The sequence below is a fragment of the Saimiri boliviensis genome, chromosome 6, assembly GCF_048565385.1.
Source record: "Saimiri boliviensis isolate mSaiBol1 chromosome 6, mSaiBol1.pri, whole genome shotgun sequence".
NCBI lineage: Eukaryota > Metazoa > Chordata > Mammalia > Primates > Cebidae > Saimiri > Saimiri boliviensis.
This window is the reverse complement of record NC_133454.1, coordinates 119,108,922-119,122,949: the sequence shown is the minus strand read 5'-3', so window position 1 is coordinate 119,122,949 and position 14,028 is coordinate 119,108,922. Positions and strand designations below refer to the sequence as shown.

Genomic DNA, 14,028 nt, shown 5'->3' with positions numbered 1-14,028 from the left:
TTGTGAGCTACAGCAATCCTAATCAGAGGAGGGGAGCTTTCTCAGGCATCCACTACCCAGAACAGTATTTATCCCAGTGCACTCCCCAGAATCTGTCATCAGAATCACAGAGTGCTTGTTTTCTAAAAGGTATTTTCCAGGCACCCGATCCCAGTCCACAGAATAAAAACACCCAGAGTTGGAACCGCAAAACCAGCGCTTTCAACCCTCCCAGGTAATCCGGCAACACATAAAATTGTGAGAAATTTGCTTCTAGAGGGAAGAATGTACCATGGGGGCTTCAGTTGAGAAGGTTCTAGGGAGCTTATGGGGAAAAGAGATTTCAACCAAGGCTAATCAACTTAAAATGAGGCAAATACTTATGACATACCTACTACACACCCAGAGCAATCCTAGGTTGTATGGAGCTAACTAAGTGTTAGCTAGAACCATTCATTCAAAAGCCATCCTTCAGCCCCTACTACAACTTTGGAACAGAGCTAGAAACTATGGAATCAGAAAGAAGATCTAGATATTTCCTGCAAGGTGTTTAGAGTCTAGTGGAGGACAAGGGAGAAATAAGTCAGCAGCTCTAACATGCAGCGTGGAGTAAAGTATGAGTTCCGGTCAAGGTGTGCACAGCCTGGAGGGACCTAGAAAAGCTTCTAAACACAAAGGTGAGCAGGACTGAGTCTGAAGAACTGTGAGTCGGCCAGGTCGAGAAAGAGACTAAGAGGAGGAATCTCACGAGAAGAAACCGTAAGTAAAGGGTACGAGTGAATAGGAAATGTCTGGGGAACAGCCAGATTTCGTCTGGCTGAAGTGTGGAGAGCAGAAAGAGGATGGCAGAATAGAGGCTGGCTGGGAAGACAGGAATGTGACCAAGACAATTTCCACATGCTCTGCTAAAGTGTTCCCACTTCAGTCTTTAGGTAATGGGGCCCACAGGAAAAATGCAAGAGTGGAGTGACAGTGTGTCAGGTTTGTTCCCTGTTCTTTTTTTTTTTTTTTTTTTTTTTTTTTTTTTTTTTTTTTTTTTCAGATGGAGTTTCGCTCTTGTTACCCAGGCTGGAGTGCAATGGTGCGATCCCGGCTCACCGCAACCTCCACCTCCTAGGTTCAGGCAATTCTCCTGCCTCAGCCTCCTGAGTAGCTGGGATTACAGGCACACGCCACCATGCCCAGCTAACTTTTTGTATTTTTAGTAGAGACGGGGTTTCACCATGTTGACCAGGATGGTCTCGATCTCTTGACCTCGTGATCCACCCGCCTCAGCCTCCCAAAGTGCTGGGACTACAGGCGTGAGCCACCGCACCCGGCCCCTGTTCTTAAGAACTGAAAATATAGCCCTAAACCAGCCATGTCCAACCCTTGGAATGCATGGACTTTTTTTTAATCTGTGGTGGCAGATAACAGGAAAATTATGCACAAACCTTTCCTTTAGCTCATCAGCTACAGTTAGTGTGTTTTATGTATGACCCAAGACAATTCTTCCAATATGGCCCAGGGAAGCCAAAAGGTTGGATGCTCGTGCAAACAGTTAGGGGAGGAAAGTTTGCCTTGGTGGTGGTAACAAACAAAAGTTTAGGGATAGAAGGGATTTCTGTGAACTTGAACCATTTTGGAACACCTTATTTAAAAAAAAAAACCTTCCTAGCAAGGTTTGGAAAGGGAACTGGGAAACGCATTTCAGGCTGGGGAAACAGTGCAAGCAGAGTCTCAGAGGCAGGACAGGGCACGGGGTGTGTGAGCAGCAGTGAGAGTCGTGGCTAGTCAGGAGAGGGACTGGCTGGGAAACAGGAAAGTCTCGCTAAATGGGTCGAGTGGGATCATGAAGAGGAAACCCTGACTCTGGTCAGGCAGTAGGAGCTCAGGGAAGGTAAAGGAGAGGGAAATGATATAATACGGATAGTAGTGCCCTGTAACTTGTAAACTCCCCTGCCGCTCACGAAGGGCAGGAAAACAAGGCTGCCTCAGCCCCAGTGAAAGGGTGATGGTTGGGTGACTCAGTTCTAAGTCAACACTCACTTGGCTCTGGAATCGGTGCAGAGAGAATGATACTGTAGAGTTTCTTAGCCTCCTCCACATGTTCTGAGATCTTGTCAATGTTAAGCCGAGTTTCCTCAATCTATAATCAGAAAGACAATAACCTTCATCATCAAAGAGGAAGTATAAGTCCATGGCTGAGGTCAATGCTTGGCAGAGCTTCTGGTGAAAGCTGCCCATCTTCTGGGTTTGTGAAAGAATATGATGACTTAAAGTCCTCAGCTGCCCAGTGAGTACCCTTTCCATGGTCAGATAAAGTCACCACAACAGGACAGTCATTAAAAATCCATACTTGTTGCTCCCTGAGAGTAATACATTCACCCACTTTGGATGGAAGGATTCAGGTCAAAGCCAACAAGAGCTAGAAAATCAATGAAGATGTGGCACATATACACCATAGAACACTATGCAGTCATAAAAAATGATGAGTTCATGGCCTTTGTAGGGACATGGATGAAACTGGAAACCATCATTCTCAGCAAACTGACTCAAGAGCAGAAAATCAAAATACCACATGTTCTCACTCACAGGTGGGTGTTGAACAGTGAGAACACATGGACACAGGGAGGGGAGCATCACACACTGGGGTCTTTCGCGGGAAAATAGGGGAGGTACAGTGGGGGGTGGGGAGTTGAGGAGAGAGAGCATGGGGAGAAATGCCAGATATAGGTGATGGGGAGGAAGGCAGCAAATCACACTGCCATGTGTGTACCTATGCAACAATCTTGCATGATCTTTGCATGTACCCCAAAACCTAAAATACAATTAAAAAAAAAAGAAAAACCCATGAAGAATGATCAGAGGGGGACAATCAGCAGACTTAGCAAGCAGAGCCTTAAGCCCTGAAAAGCGAGAACAGAAAAGTGTGAGGATGAGGCTGGCCGTGGTGGCTTATGCCTCTAATTCCAGCACTTTGGGAGGCCAAGGCAGGTGGATCACAAGGTCAGGAGATCCAGATCATTCTGGCCAACATGGTGAAACCCCATCTCTACTAAAATTCAAAAATTAGCAGGGCATGGTGGCATGTGCCTATTATCCCAGCTACTCAGGAGGCTGAGGCATGAGAATCACTTGAACCAGGGAGGCGGAGGTTACAGTGAGCCAAGATCGCAACACTGCACTCCAGCCTGGCGACAGAGTGAGACTCCATCTCAAAAAGAAAAAAAAGAAAGAGTGAGGAGTGAGGATGAAGGAGACAGAAAAAAGGAAGAAAACAAAGAAGTGAAAGGAAAATAACAAATCCAGAGAGTAAAAAACACAGAATGAGAGGAAGAAACAGATGAAAAAAGACAAAGGAGAGAGGGAACGAGAGAACAAAAAGAGACACTAGGCAATGAAGGTCTCGAGAGAGCCCGAGTTTCTCTAGGACATATGTTCTTGTACTAACTGATTTCATCAGATGATCAGGACCCAGAAGCTCGAGCTGCGGCCCATTTCTGCATATTTCTAAGGCTCCTGATTGTACAAGGTTGTGGGTATCATAAAATATTTCCATTAGCACTTTATTCCCAGATAGAACACCTCTACCAGACATTCCTGTGTGAACTCTGACTGTAGCCTCGGCTCCCCGTTCACAGGTGCCCATGCCGCTAGTACCATAGCCCTGCTGCAGTGGAAGCCGGGCAGGAAGGAGAGACCTCAGCACCTGCAGTGTCTATCCGCTTCACTCTCAAAGTGAAGGACACAACAACATTGCAACAATTAACAAACAGAAATCTTGTAAAATGTTATACGGTAGGATCCTAACATCTGAGATGCAACAAAAACACAGCTCAGTGCATATGCAACTTCCAGCATCCCTCTCTTCCTATGGATACTTTACCTTTTTTAAAACCTGATTATAGCTCTTCATATGGAATAGAAAATAGGAGAGACCAGGCACAATGGCTCACACCTGTAATCCCAGCACTTTGGGAGGCCAAGGCGGGCAGATCACTTGAGCCCAGGAGTTCAAGACCAGCCTGGGTAACATGGCAAATCCCTGTCGCTACAAAAAATACAAAAATCAGCCAGATATGGTGGCATGCACCTGTAGTCCCAGCTACTTGGGAGGCTAAAACGGAGGATCCCTTGAGCCTGGGAGGTTGAGGCTATGGTGAGCCATGATCATGTCACTGCATTTCAGCCAGGGCAACAGAGTGAGACTCTGTTGAAAAGAAAGAAAACAAGAAAGGAGAGGGGAGGGGAGAGGAGAAGAGGGGAGGGGAGGAGAGGGGAGGGGAGGGGAGGAGAGGAGAGGGGAGGGGAGGAGAGGAGAGGGGAGGGGAGGGGAGGGGAGGGGAGGGAAGGGAGGGAGGGAGGGAAAGAGAGAGAGAGGGAGAGGGAGGAAGAGAGGGAGAGGGAGAGGAAGAGGGAGGGAGGGAGGGAGAGAGGGAGGGAAGCAAATGGGAGAAATAATACTTGAGCTCTCTAACTCTCAAATCAGTATTTGTGCCACTTGAGCACAGGATTCTCCCCTCTATAAATATATTGGCTTAGATGTACTGAGTTTGAGAGTAGAGTCACTTGCTTAAAGATGTAGAATAAAATTACAATGTAATAATGTCATGGGAGTGTAAATGTACACACAGGTTACTACCCAAATATTTGTGAAGTATTTTAACAGTTTGCAAAAGAACCTATAAGACTGTATCAGTACCATTATTCAAACAAGGAAACAAGTTTAAAGAAATCACAGGTCACATCGCTGGTGGTAGGGACAGCATGCACTGCCCTCCACACTCCAACTGGGATGCTTTTTTTCCATTAGAGTTAATTTTTAAAATTATCTGTACTGTTTTACTTTTGCAGCATCCCAGCCCTACTCAACTATAAAAAGGGCCTCTGTTACAACCTGTGAATACTCAGTGATATGGTTTTGCTCTGTGTCCCCATCCAAATCTCATCTTGTAGCTCCCATAATTCCCCTGTGTTCTGGGAGGGACCCAGTGGGAGGTGACTGAATCATGGGGGCAGGTCTTTCCCATGCTGTTCTGATAGTGAGTAAGTCTCACAAGATCTGATCGTTTTAAAACAGAAGTTTCCCTGCACAAGCTCTTTTTGCCTGCTGCCATCCATGAAAGACATGACTTGCTTGTTCCTCCTTGACCCCTGCCATGACTGTGAGGCTTTCCCAGCCACGTGGAAATGTAAGTCCATTAAACTTCTTTCTGTTGTAAATTGCCCAGTCTCCGGTATGTGTTTATCAGCAGCATGAAAATGGACTAATACACTCACAGACTCCAGGGGTGTGACCACCTCAGAAGCTACTGGCCCCTCTTACAAGTCATGTCATTGCATCACACCATGTTTCCATTTCCACCACAAGACTGTCTTGCCAAGGCAATTACACTGTTTTACAGGATTGGGGCGAGGGGGAAGGCTTTCTAGAAGAAAACACAGTAACCATTTTTAAATGAGTTTATCAAATTTTAACAAGCAATGAAGGACTTAGATTTTGCATGTTCAATGGATTGGTTGTCATAGAAATTCTCTCATCTGGAAAATTATTTTATAAACTGAAGAATATCCTGACCCAAAGTTTAGTCAATGGTAGAAACACAGGAAGAGATAGGAAGTTTCTAGGATGAGACTGCCAGGCCTCGGGCTCAGTGTCACTACAGGCATTTGGAGACTTGATGGCTGATATCATCCTGCCCTATGCACAGAATAACTGGTCCTGGGTGCTCTATCCTCAGCCTGTCTATGGGACTTCCCAGGCCCAGTGAGCACTCCATTCCATTCCATTCCATCCCACCCCACCCCCACCCATTGTGGCTGGTCCCTTTCCTCTGTGCCCATCAACCTTTCTATTTGGAGGCATTTCCGGGAATTTGATTTCACAGCAATTTAGTCAGTTTACCAAATGATCACAGGATCTTTTTGGGACTTCAAGATGGGCAACTGGCCAACCATAGAGCTTTCTTTTTTTGAACTTCATGGCTTTGCTTTTTCTTAGAAGTACTGGTTTCCTCTAAGGTGACTTTCTGAGTATTTTACGGTGTAAAATCGCAGCTACATGTGATTTCCTTTTGTGCATTTGCCAGATAACCAAAAAATCATGCGGAGAGTGGAGGAAAAGGGTATAGGAAACTAACAAGTGCCCAGTCTAAAAGTGTAAGGGCTATTGCACGTGTTTGTTTGGGTTAAGTATACTGACATCTAATATTACTCTGAGTATTCATATATTTAAGAACTAAAATTGACTGAACATATCTTTGTATCAGAAACAATGCTATGCCCTTCACAATACTTCTATGAGGCTATCATCACCTCCTGTTTATACATATAAGAATACCAAGGCTCAAAGAAGTAAAGAAACTTACTCAGGGTTATACTGCAAAAAGAGGCAAAACCAAGGCTTGAACTCAGTAATACTGAACCCCGTCTCCTGAACCAGGTAAATGCCTAAGGAAAGCTCCTATATCTTCTCTCCCAAGTTCATGCATATTCAGCCTACATCAGGTTAATGTGCATGTTCAATCCGCTGGTCTGGGAGAATGGATCAGTTGCCTTTCACAGAGATTATGTTCCTTATTTCTCTGTCTTCTCACCGCAGCTCGCTATAGAAAGCTTTTTACACAATGAGCCCTCAGAAAGTACTGTTGACCAAGGAAACCAATCTAAAAATGTTTTTTCTAAATCACCATGGAAAATTTGTAGCTAACATATTCCCAATACCTTCTCGTTGTACATTATTTATTCAAATGTGTTTTCCTTTTCTTTTTTTTTTTTTTTTTGAGACAAAGTCTTGCTCTGTCGCCCAGGTTAGAGTGCAGTGGCATGATCTCAGCTCACTGCATCCACCTCCTGGGTTCAAGCAATTCCCCTGCCTCAACCTCCTGAATAATTGGGATTACAGGTACACACCACCACACCCAGCTATTTGTGTGTGTGTGTGTGTGTGTGTGTGTGTGTGTGTGTGTGTGCTTAGTAGAGACAAGGTTTCACCATGTTGGCCAGGCTAGCCTTGAATTCCTGACCTCAAGTTACCCACCCACCTCAGCCTCACAAAGTGCTAGGACTACAGGTCTGAGCCACCATGCCCCGCTTACAATGTACTTTTCAATGCTTTGTTAGTAATATGGGAATCCAGATAATATAGGATTTAAGGAAATAAGATCAAACAGACCAGGTTCAAGTTTTTGCTCTATTTCTCTCTGCAGTTTTATGACTTTGAACATACCACTTAGTGTGCCTAAGCACCAGTTCTCTCATCTGTGAAATAAGAATTATCATAATATCCACTTTAGAGTTTTTGTGAAGATTGAATTAGACAATACATGTCAAAAGTGTAACACAAAGTACATACTCAGTAAATGTTAGGTGATGACAATGATGAACACAAAAATGCCAGCAATTTCTGCACATTTATCACATGCCAGGCACTGTGGAATGCCTTTACAGACATGTCTCATTTAATCCTTACAGCAATCCTGTAACAAAACAGTCTTAACAAAACAGTCTGACGTCATCAGTAACCACCCAAGGAAATCTAAGGTCAACACCCAAGTCAACAGTCTTCATGCTACGTATTGCCAAATATAATTACCATATTATACTAATAACCATAAACTAACTAAAAGGAAGGAGTTATTTTCAAGATATGGATGGCCTCTTCCCTCTGGACCTAATTAGCCAATGGAATCTAATTAGACAAGGAAAAGCAGAGAAAGTATGTTATATGTTATATGTATGTAACATATATTATAATATGTATAATAAATGTAATATATGTATATATAAACATATGTTTATGTACATATATGTGTACATATATAAACATATATGTACATGTCACATTTATTATACATATATTACATTTTATATAATATATAATATATATTATATATTATATATATTTTATATTATATATAATTTATATAATTTATATAATATATATAATATAATATATATATACCATATATATTTATACCATATATATTTATACCATATTATATATATAATATATATACCATATATATATTTATACCATATATATATTTATACCATATTATATATATATTATTATATATAATATATATACATATATATTTATACCATTATATATATACTATATATATTATATATATACCATATATAACATATAACATATATAAAAGTATATATGTGTATATATGTGTGTATATATATATAAAAAATGTATTAGTGGTGCAGTTTACTTTGTAAACTGGCAGGTTATATGGGGTAAGATGAAGGCTAAGCAAAAAAGCTTTGGTTATTCTAAGAATTAATCTCTGCCTCTCCTAAACTCCCACATACCTTGTACCTCTAGTTGAGCATTAATTCCTGCATATTTATGTATTGAAAACTTATTCTGAGGTGATAAGAGTAATGTGACTGTAACTGTCAAATAAATGATCGCTCCTTTTCACAATTCATACCCCTTTACTTTCCCCCCAAAATGACAGAATCCCAAACAGTCTTCATATGTGAGCTGCTCAGTCAAGTCCTCTTTAATTTGTTTGCTTCTTTGCTTTAGAAAGAAACATTGATGAAAAGGGAGGGAAAAGGCCACCTTCGTCAACCAAGCAATGAGAGTTGAATTCCCAAAGGCATTTTATCAAGACCAGGACTAATGTTTCAATTCTCCTTTTATGAATGAAAAGAATGATCTCAGAATTTTACTGACCAATGAAAACAAGTATTCAGAGATAATAATCTCAAGTAAATTAAGTGTTCTGGGGCTTTGCATCACTCAAAATTTAGTCAGGAAAGTGAAAACCTATCTAGTTATTTTAATCAAAGTAGTATAATACAGGGATTGTTTACACAGGGATGGAAGGGTCAAGAAGCCAAATGGAATTTTGGTGGGGCATTCTGTACATTAGCAATAGCAGGTCAGAGAGAAAGAGAAGGAAGGTAGGGTCATCAGAGACTAAAGCCAGAGCTGTCTGATGGGGACCAGACCACAGTGGAGTTGACCAGCAGAACTGGGATCATGGAGGCAGGGTCTATTGAGAAAGAACTGAGGCCATGAAGAAGACGTGTCTGAGGAGGAGACACAAGGAGGAAAACCATGGCCTGGCTTCCCTCCTCCTTGAGTCTTCTGCTAGTACGTCACTGTCTTAATCTGTTCAGGATCCCGTAAGAAAAATACCATAGCCTAGGTGGCTTAAACACACGGTATATTTCTCACAGTACCGGAGGCTAGAACTCCAAGATCATGACGCTGGCAGATCTGAGTCTGGGGAGGACCCTCTTCCTGGCTTGTAGACAGCCTTCTTCCTGTATCTTCACATGGCTGAGAGAGGGATCATCTTTCTCATGTCTCTCTTTATCAGGGTACTAATACACCCTCATGACCTAATTACCTCCCAAAGGCCCTACCTCCAAATACCATCACATTGGAGATTAGAGTACAGCCTATGAATTTCAAGAGGACACAAATCTTCAGTCCATAACACTCTCCTTGCAAGTATAACATAGCAACTGTCAGGGGAACCTAGGAAATGTAGTTTCCTGCAATACAGAGCAGAGCACAGGAAGGACAGCAGAGAATGGACCTGAGTGCAAAATAGGCAAATGACTGACAAGGACCTGCCCCATTGGAAGAGCCCAGAAATGCAGAATCTACCAGTGTGCATGGTAGGTCATTGTCATCCAATACTCTACTTAAAGAATTAAAAACTATGTAACCTGCTAGGTTTAATGTCTGGATTTCCAAGTTGCATTCACTTTGAGGTTCATAGTTCTAACAAAATCAAGCCTACCTAGCAAATCCCTATGCTTCAAGACCGGTCACCTCACAGCTCCTCTAGCCAGGTATTGCTCCACCCACCCCCAGCCAGGCTCTGCTGCACTATGCCCACAATTAACCCACCCTTACTTCTCCCAGAACTGACTCAGACCCCTCAAGTGCTAGGACCACATGTTGCTCAACTTAGACTACTTGACTGATATTCCTCAGTGTCAAGCATGTGGGGTCACTCAGTAGACATTTGTTGAATAAACAAATGAATAAAAGTAACTTCAGGAGACAAGCATGCTTCTTATATCATTGCAAATGGTCTCTTTTTTAAAGCATACTTCTTATGGACTGAATGTTTGTGTTCTCCTGAAATTAATATGTTGATGCCTAATCCCCAGTGTGATGGTACTTGGAGGTGGGACCTTTGGAAGGCATTCAGGCCATAAGGGCTCCTGTGTTTGGTGCACTTATAAGAAGAGGCCAAAGAGCTAGCTTGCTCTTTCCACCACGTGAGAATACAGCTAGATGGCAGTTCACAACCCAGAAGAGAGTCCTCACCAGAACCTGATCATGGTGGAACTCTGGTCTCAGACTTTCAGCCTCCAGAACTGTAGGAAATACATTCTTACTGTTTATAAGCCATTCAGTCTATGGTACTTTCTCATAGCAGCCCAAACTAAGACAGCATTCAAAAAAGAAAACTTTCAGCCAGGCATGGTGGCTCACGCTTATAATCCCAGCACTTTGGGAGACCAAGGTGGATGGATCAAGAACAGCCTGACCAATATAGTGAAACCCCACCTCTACTGAAAATACAAAAATTAGCTGGGCATTGTGGTGGGCACCTGTAATCCCAACTATCTGGAAGGCTGAGGCAGGAGAATCACTTGAACCCAGGAGGTAAAGGTTGCAGTGAGCCGAGATCGCACCATTGCACTCCAGTCTCGGCAACAAGAGCAAAACTCCATCTCAAAAAAAAAAAAAAAAAAAAAAAGAAGAAGAAGAAAGAAAAGTTTCATCCTTGTTAACAGAAGTTCCATGTTAGAAAACGTACTGTGAAAAATTAAATGTTAAGCCAAGTTAAGCTGGTTTCTTACAGGACTCCTTAGGGCTTTCAGTAAGTTAATACGCATTTTAAGTTTCCAAGAGAAGAAAGGATTAGAAAGCATTTCTCAAACATATTTGATGACAGGAGGCTTTTTGCATCTGACATTGCCATCCGTGACAAAGCACTCTGACCCAACAAATAGCCATTCTGTAACATGTTCCCCTTCTTTCTTTTTAACAGAAGTCTAACTTTGTTTGGGTAGTGGTATCGCTAGCCCCAGAGGATGAATCATGATGTGTTCAATGGCAATCCTGTCCCTTTGCTGAGTACTCACTATCCTGGGGTCCCTTCCAGCTAAGGGTGCCCACACCATGTGACCCAGTGCTATCCAGGAGGCCACAAGGGAAGTCAGGTTGGAGGACCTGGGCAGTTTTCCTCCCTGATGAAAGGATCTTTGGACTTTTCTAGCCGCACCTTTTCCTAATGCCGGCAATGTTGTCAGAGGGCGATGCCAAACGGAGCTGTATCTCTGGTCGTTTCAAAACACAGGCAGATGGGCCTATGTACTGCTCTCTTGAATCTGGCAGGCTTGTGACTGCTTCAATAATAGAGCCAAGCAGAAGTGATGTGCTACATAACTTCTGTAGCTGGAACACTTGCCTTGCCTCCCTGAGCTTCGGCGTAGCAAGCTCAATAGCCCTAAGTGGGCCAGCTAGGAGAAGCCCAAGCCACAGAAAGAAGCCAAGTTTAGGTACTCCAATGGACAGTCTCTGCTAAGCTTTTTCCTTGAACCACCCAGTGAAGGCACAAGATTGTAGAATTTAAAAAGCCTCTACGAGATCCTAGCCTGCAGTTGTTCAAGTCTTCCCAATAAAGGCTCCAGAAATTGTGGAGCAGAGATAATCCGGACCCACTTTGCTCTGTTGGAATTCCTAATCCACAGAATCTGTCAGCATAACAAAGTAGTTGTTTTATACCACTAAATGTCAGGGATATGTTGTGATATAACAATAGATCATCAGAACAGACTCACTCTCGCAATCCTAAGAGAAAAGTCAAGAGGATCACAGCAGTGCTGACCTAGAACCCCAACTTGACCTTTAAACAGCACCAAACCTAACCCCAAACTTCTTCATATGCAAAATAATTACATATCTTTATTGCTTAAGCCACAGTTAGTCCAAAGCATCCCTAAATGATAGGCTACACTGCTGCTCTGGATCACAGATTCAGGTCAAAGCTCTCATCCTTTTCCCCCTGCGCTCCATCAGCCGACTTGCTGGTCTTTCCACTTCGGGTCTTTCACACCCTCCACTAACTGCCATCAGAATGAATTTTCTAAAACACACTCTGAGCCCATCACTTTCTTGTTTAAACCCTCAAAGGTTCCCCATCACTGTGCAGTGGTGCACAGCTGCAGTAGATGACAGAATTATCTGCAAGAACTTCCTACAAATCCAAAAGTCTGAGCCACTCCAGTCCCTAAGAATCAGGTATGCGTAGGTGCAAAAAAGCTCCCCAGGTGATTCTGATGACAAGTCTATTTAAGAACCAGGGAAACCTTCCCTCGCATTCCTCTCTTCAGGCAGAATGTAACGCTTCCTCTTCTGTGCTCCCATGATCCCTTACTGACACTTTTACTATCATATAACAATGTTTTAAGAATTTCTATCTCCCTTACCAGATAAGGAGACACCAGAGGGCAAGAATCCTGTCACACAGAACATTGTATCCCCAGCACCCAACGTGCTGTCTTGAATACAGTAAGCATAACAAAGCACTCAAATATTTTGATGAATAAATGAATACAGAACAATAAACCCCTAATGTTTCTGCCTCCAAAGGCAGGTCTGTTTCCTCTGAAACTTTACTCTCTGCCAAGTGAGCAAACAGACCAAGGAAAATATAGACAACTGCGAATTAGATAATCAGATAAGCCCACTGATACTTGGAACAGGAATGTGACCAAGATCACACAGTTAGTGGCAGATATGAAATTTAATTCAAAGATCATGCTCTTGGCCGGGCGTGGTGGCTCACACCTGTAATCCCAGCACTTTGGGAGGCTGAAGTGGGTGGATCACGAGGTCAAGAGATCAAGACCGTCCTGGTCAACATGGTGAAACTCCGTCTCTACTAAAAATACAAAAAATTAGCTGGGTATGGTGGCACATGCCTGTAATCCCAGCTACTCAGGAGGCTGAGGCAGGAGAATTGCCTGAACCCAGGAGGCGGAGGTTGCGGTGAGCCGAGATCGCACCATTGCACTCCAGCCTGGGTAACAAGAGCAAAACTCCGTCTCAAAAAAAAAAAAGACCATGCTCTTTCCACCTCCCCACGCTGTCCCTCTTTTCCACCCTAAATATGATATAGGTTTCATGGGGTTTTTCCCTAAATGACAGACATGCATATAACAAAGAGAAAGCAATAAGCAATGCTCTGGAGGTCTTGTTAAATCTTCAAAGGCCTCTACAGAAGTAGCTATCACCCGTCCAGTGCTTTTCTGTCTGATGATGCTTCCCAGACATGTAATTTCATATGATCCTCATGGCATCCTTGAAAGGTAAGTACCAACACTCCCAACTTCCAGAGCAGGATATTAAAGCTCAGAGAGGTTAAGCAACCTGACCAAGGTCACACCGCTATGAAATGCTTGAAAAGTAGGCTCAAACCATGGTTTAGGGGCCAAAACCCACCATCTTCCCACCTAACAAAGAGGGTTCTCTTAGAGAATGCTCTGACTGGCTCAGAAGAAAAAGGAGAACACTGTTATTGGAGAAGATTCCTTATCTCAGGGAAGTTCTTTAATGTATCTGGTTCTCCAAGGCAGACTGAGACAGGCTAGAAAGACTTCAAACATCTCCTTAAGTCCCCACCAGGGAGTGGAAGGATATTGTCCTTCCACAATCCACAACCCACAACTGGCATAACACTGGACTCACAAAGCCTAAGTGTTGTTTGATCTCACTATGACTCTGATGGACCCACCCATGAGGAGGGTGGGGATCTGTGGAGAGTTTACAGCCAACTTCCTAATGAGGCCAGCACACACTCAAGTTTGCTCTTAATTTCTGTTTATTACTTTAACAGATAAATGAGCACGAATCATCAAGCCCTACTCCATTCCATTCAGAAAAGAACTGGAGGGTTACTTTTCCACTTCCACAGTCTAGAGGATGGGAAGCATCATATTCTTTCTGCAAAAAGAGCACAATACCTGTTGTTTTCTTTCCAGGGAAATTAAAAACCTAAGAAACTCTAATAT

General features: G+C 42.9%; 1 protein-coding gene across 14 annotated transcripts in view; it reads right to left on the bottom strand.

The window, feature by feature from the left end:
• Positions 1-14,028, bottom strand: part of STX3 (syntaxin 3) — a 51,729-nt gene that overhangs the window by 17,769 nt on the left and 19,932 nt on the right. For all 14 annotated transcript variants that reach the window (XR_012518175.1, XR_012518174.1, XM_074401525.1 and 11 more), the window contains exon 3: positions 2,008-2,107. Coding sequence is in view for 12 of the 14 variants with exons in the window: in XM_074401525.1 (XP_074257626.1) it covers positions 2,008-2,107 (100 nt within the window). In the remaining 2 variants the exon portion in view is untranslated. The remainder of the gene's footprint in view (positions 1-2,007; positions 2,108-14,028) is intronic.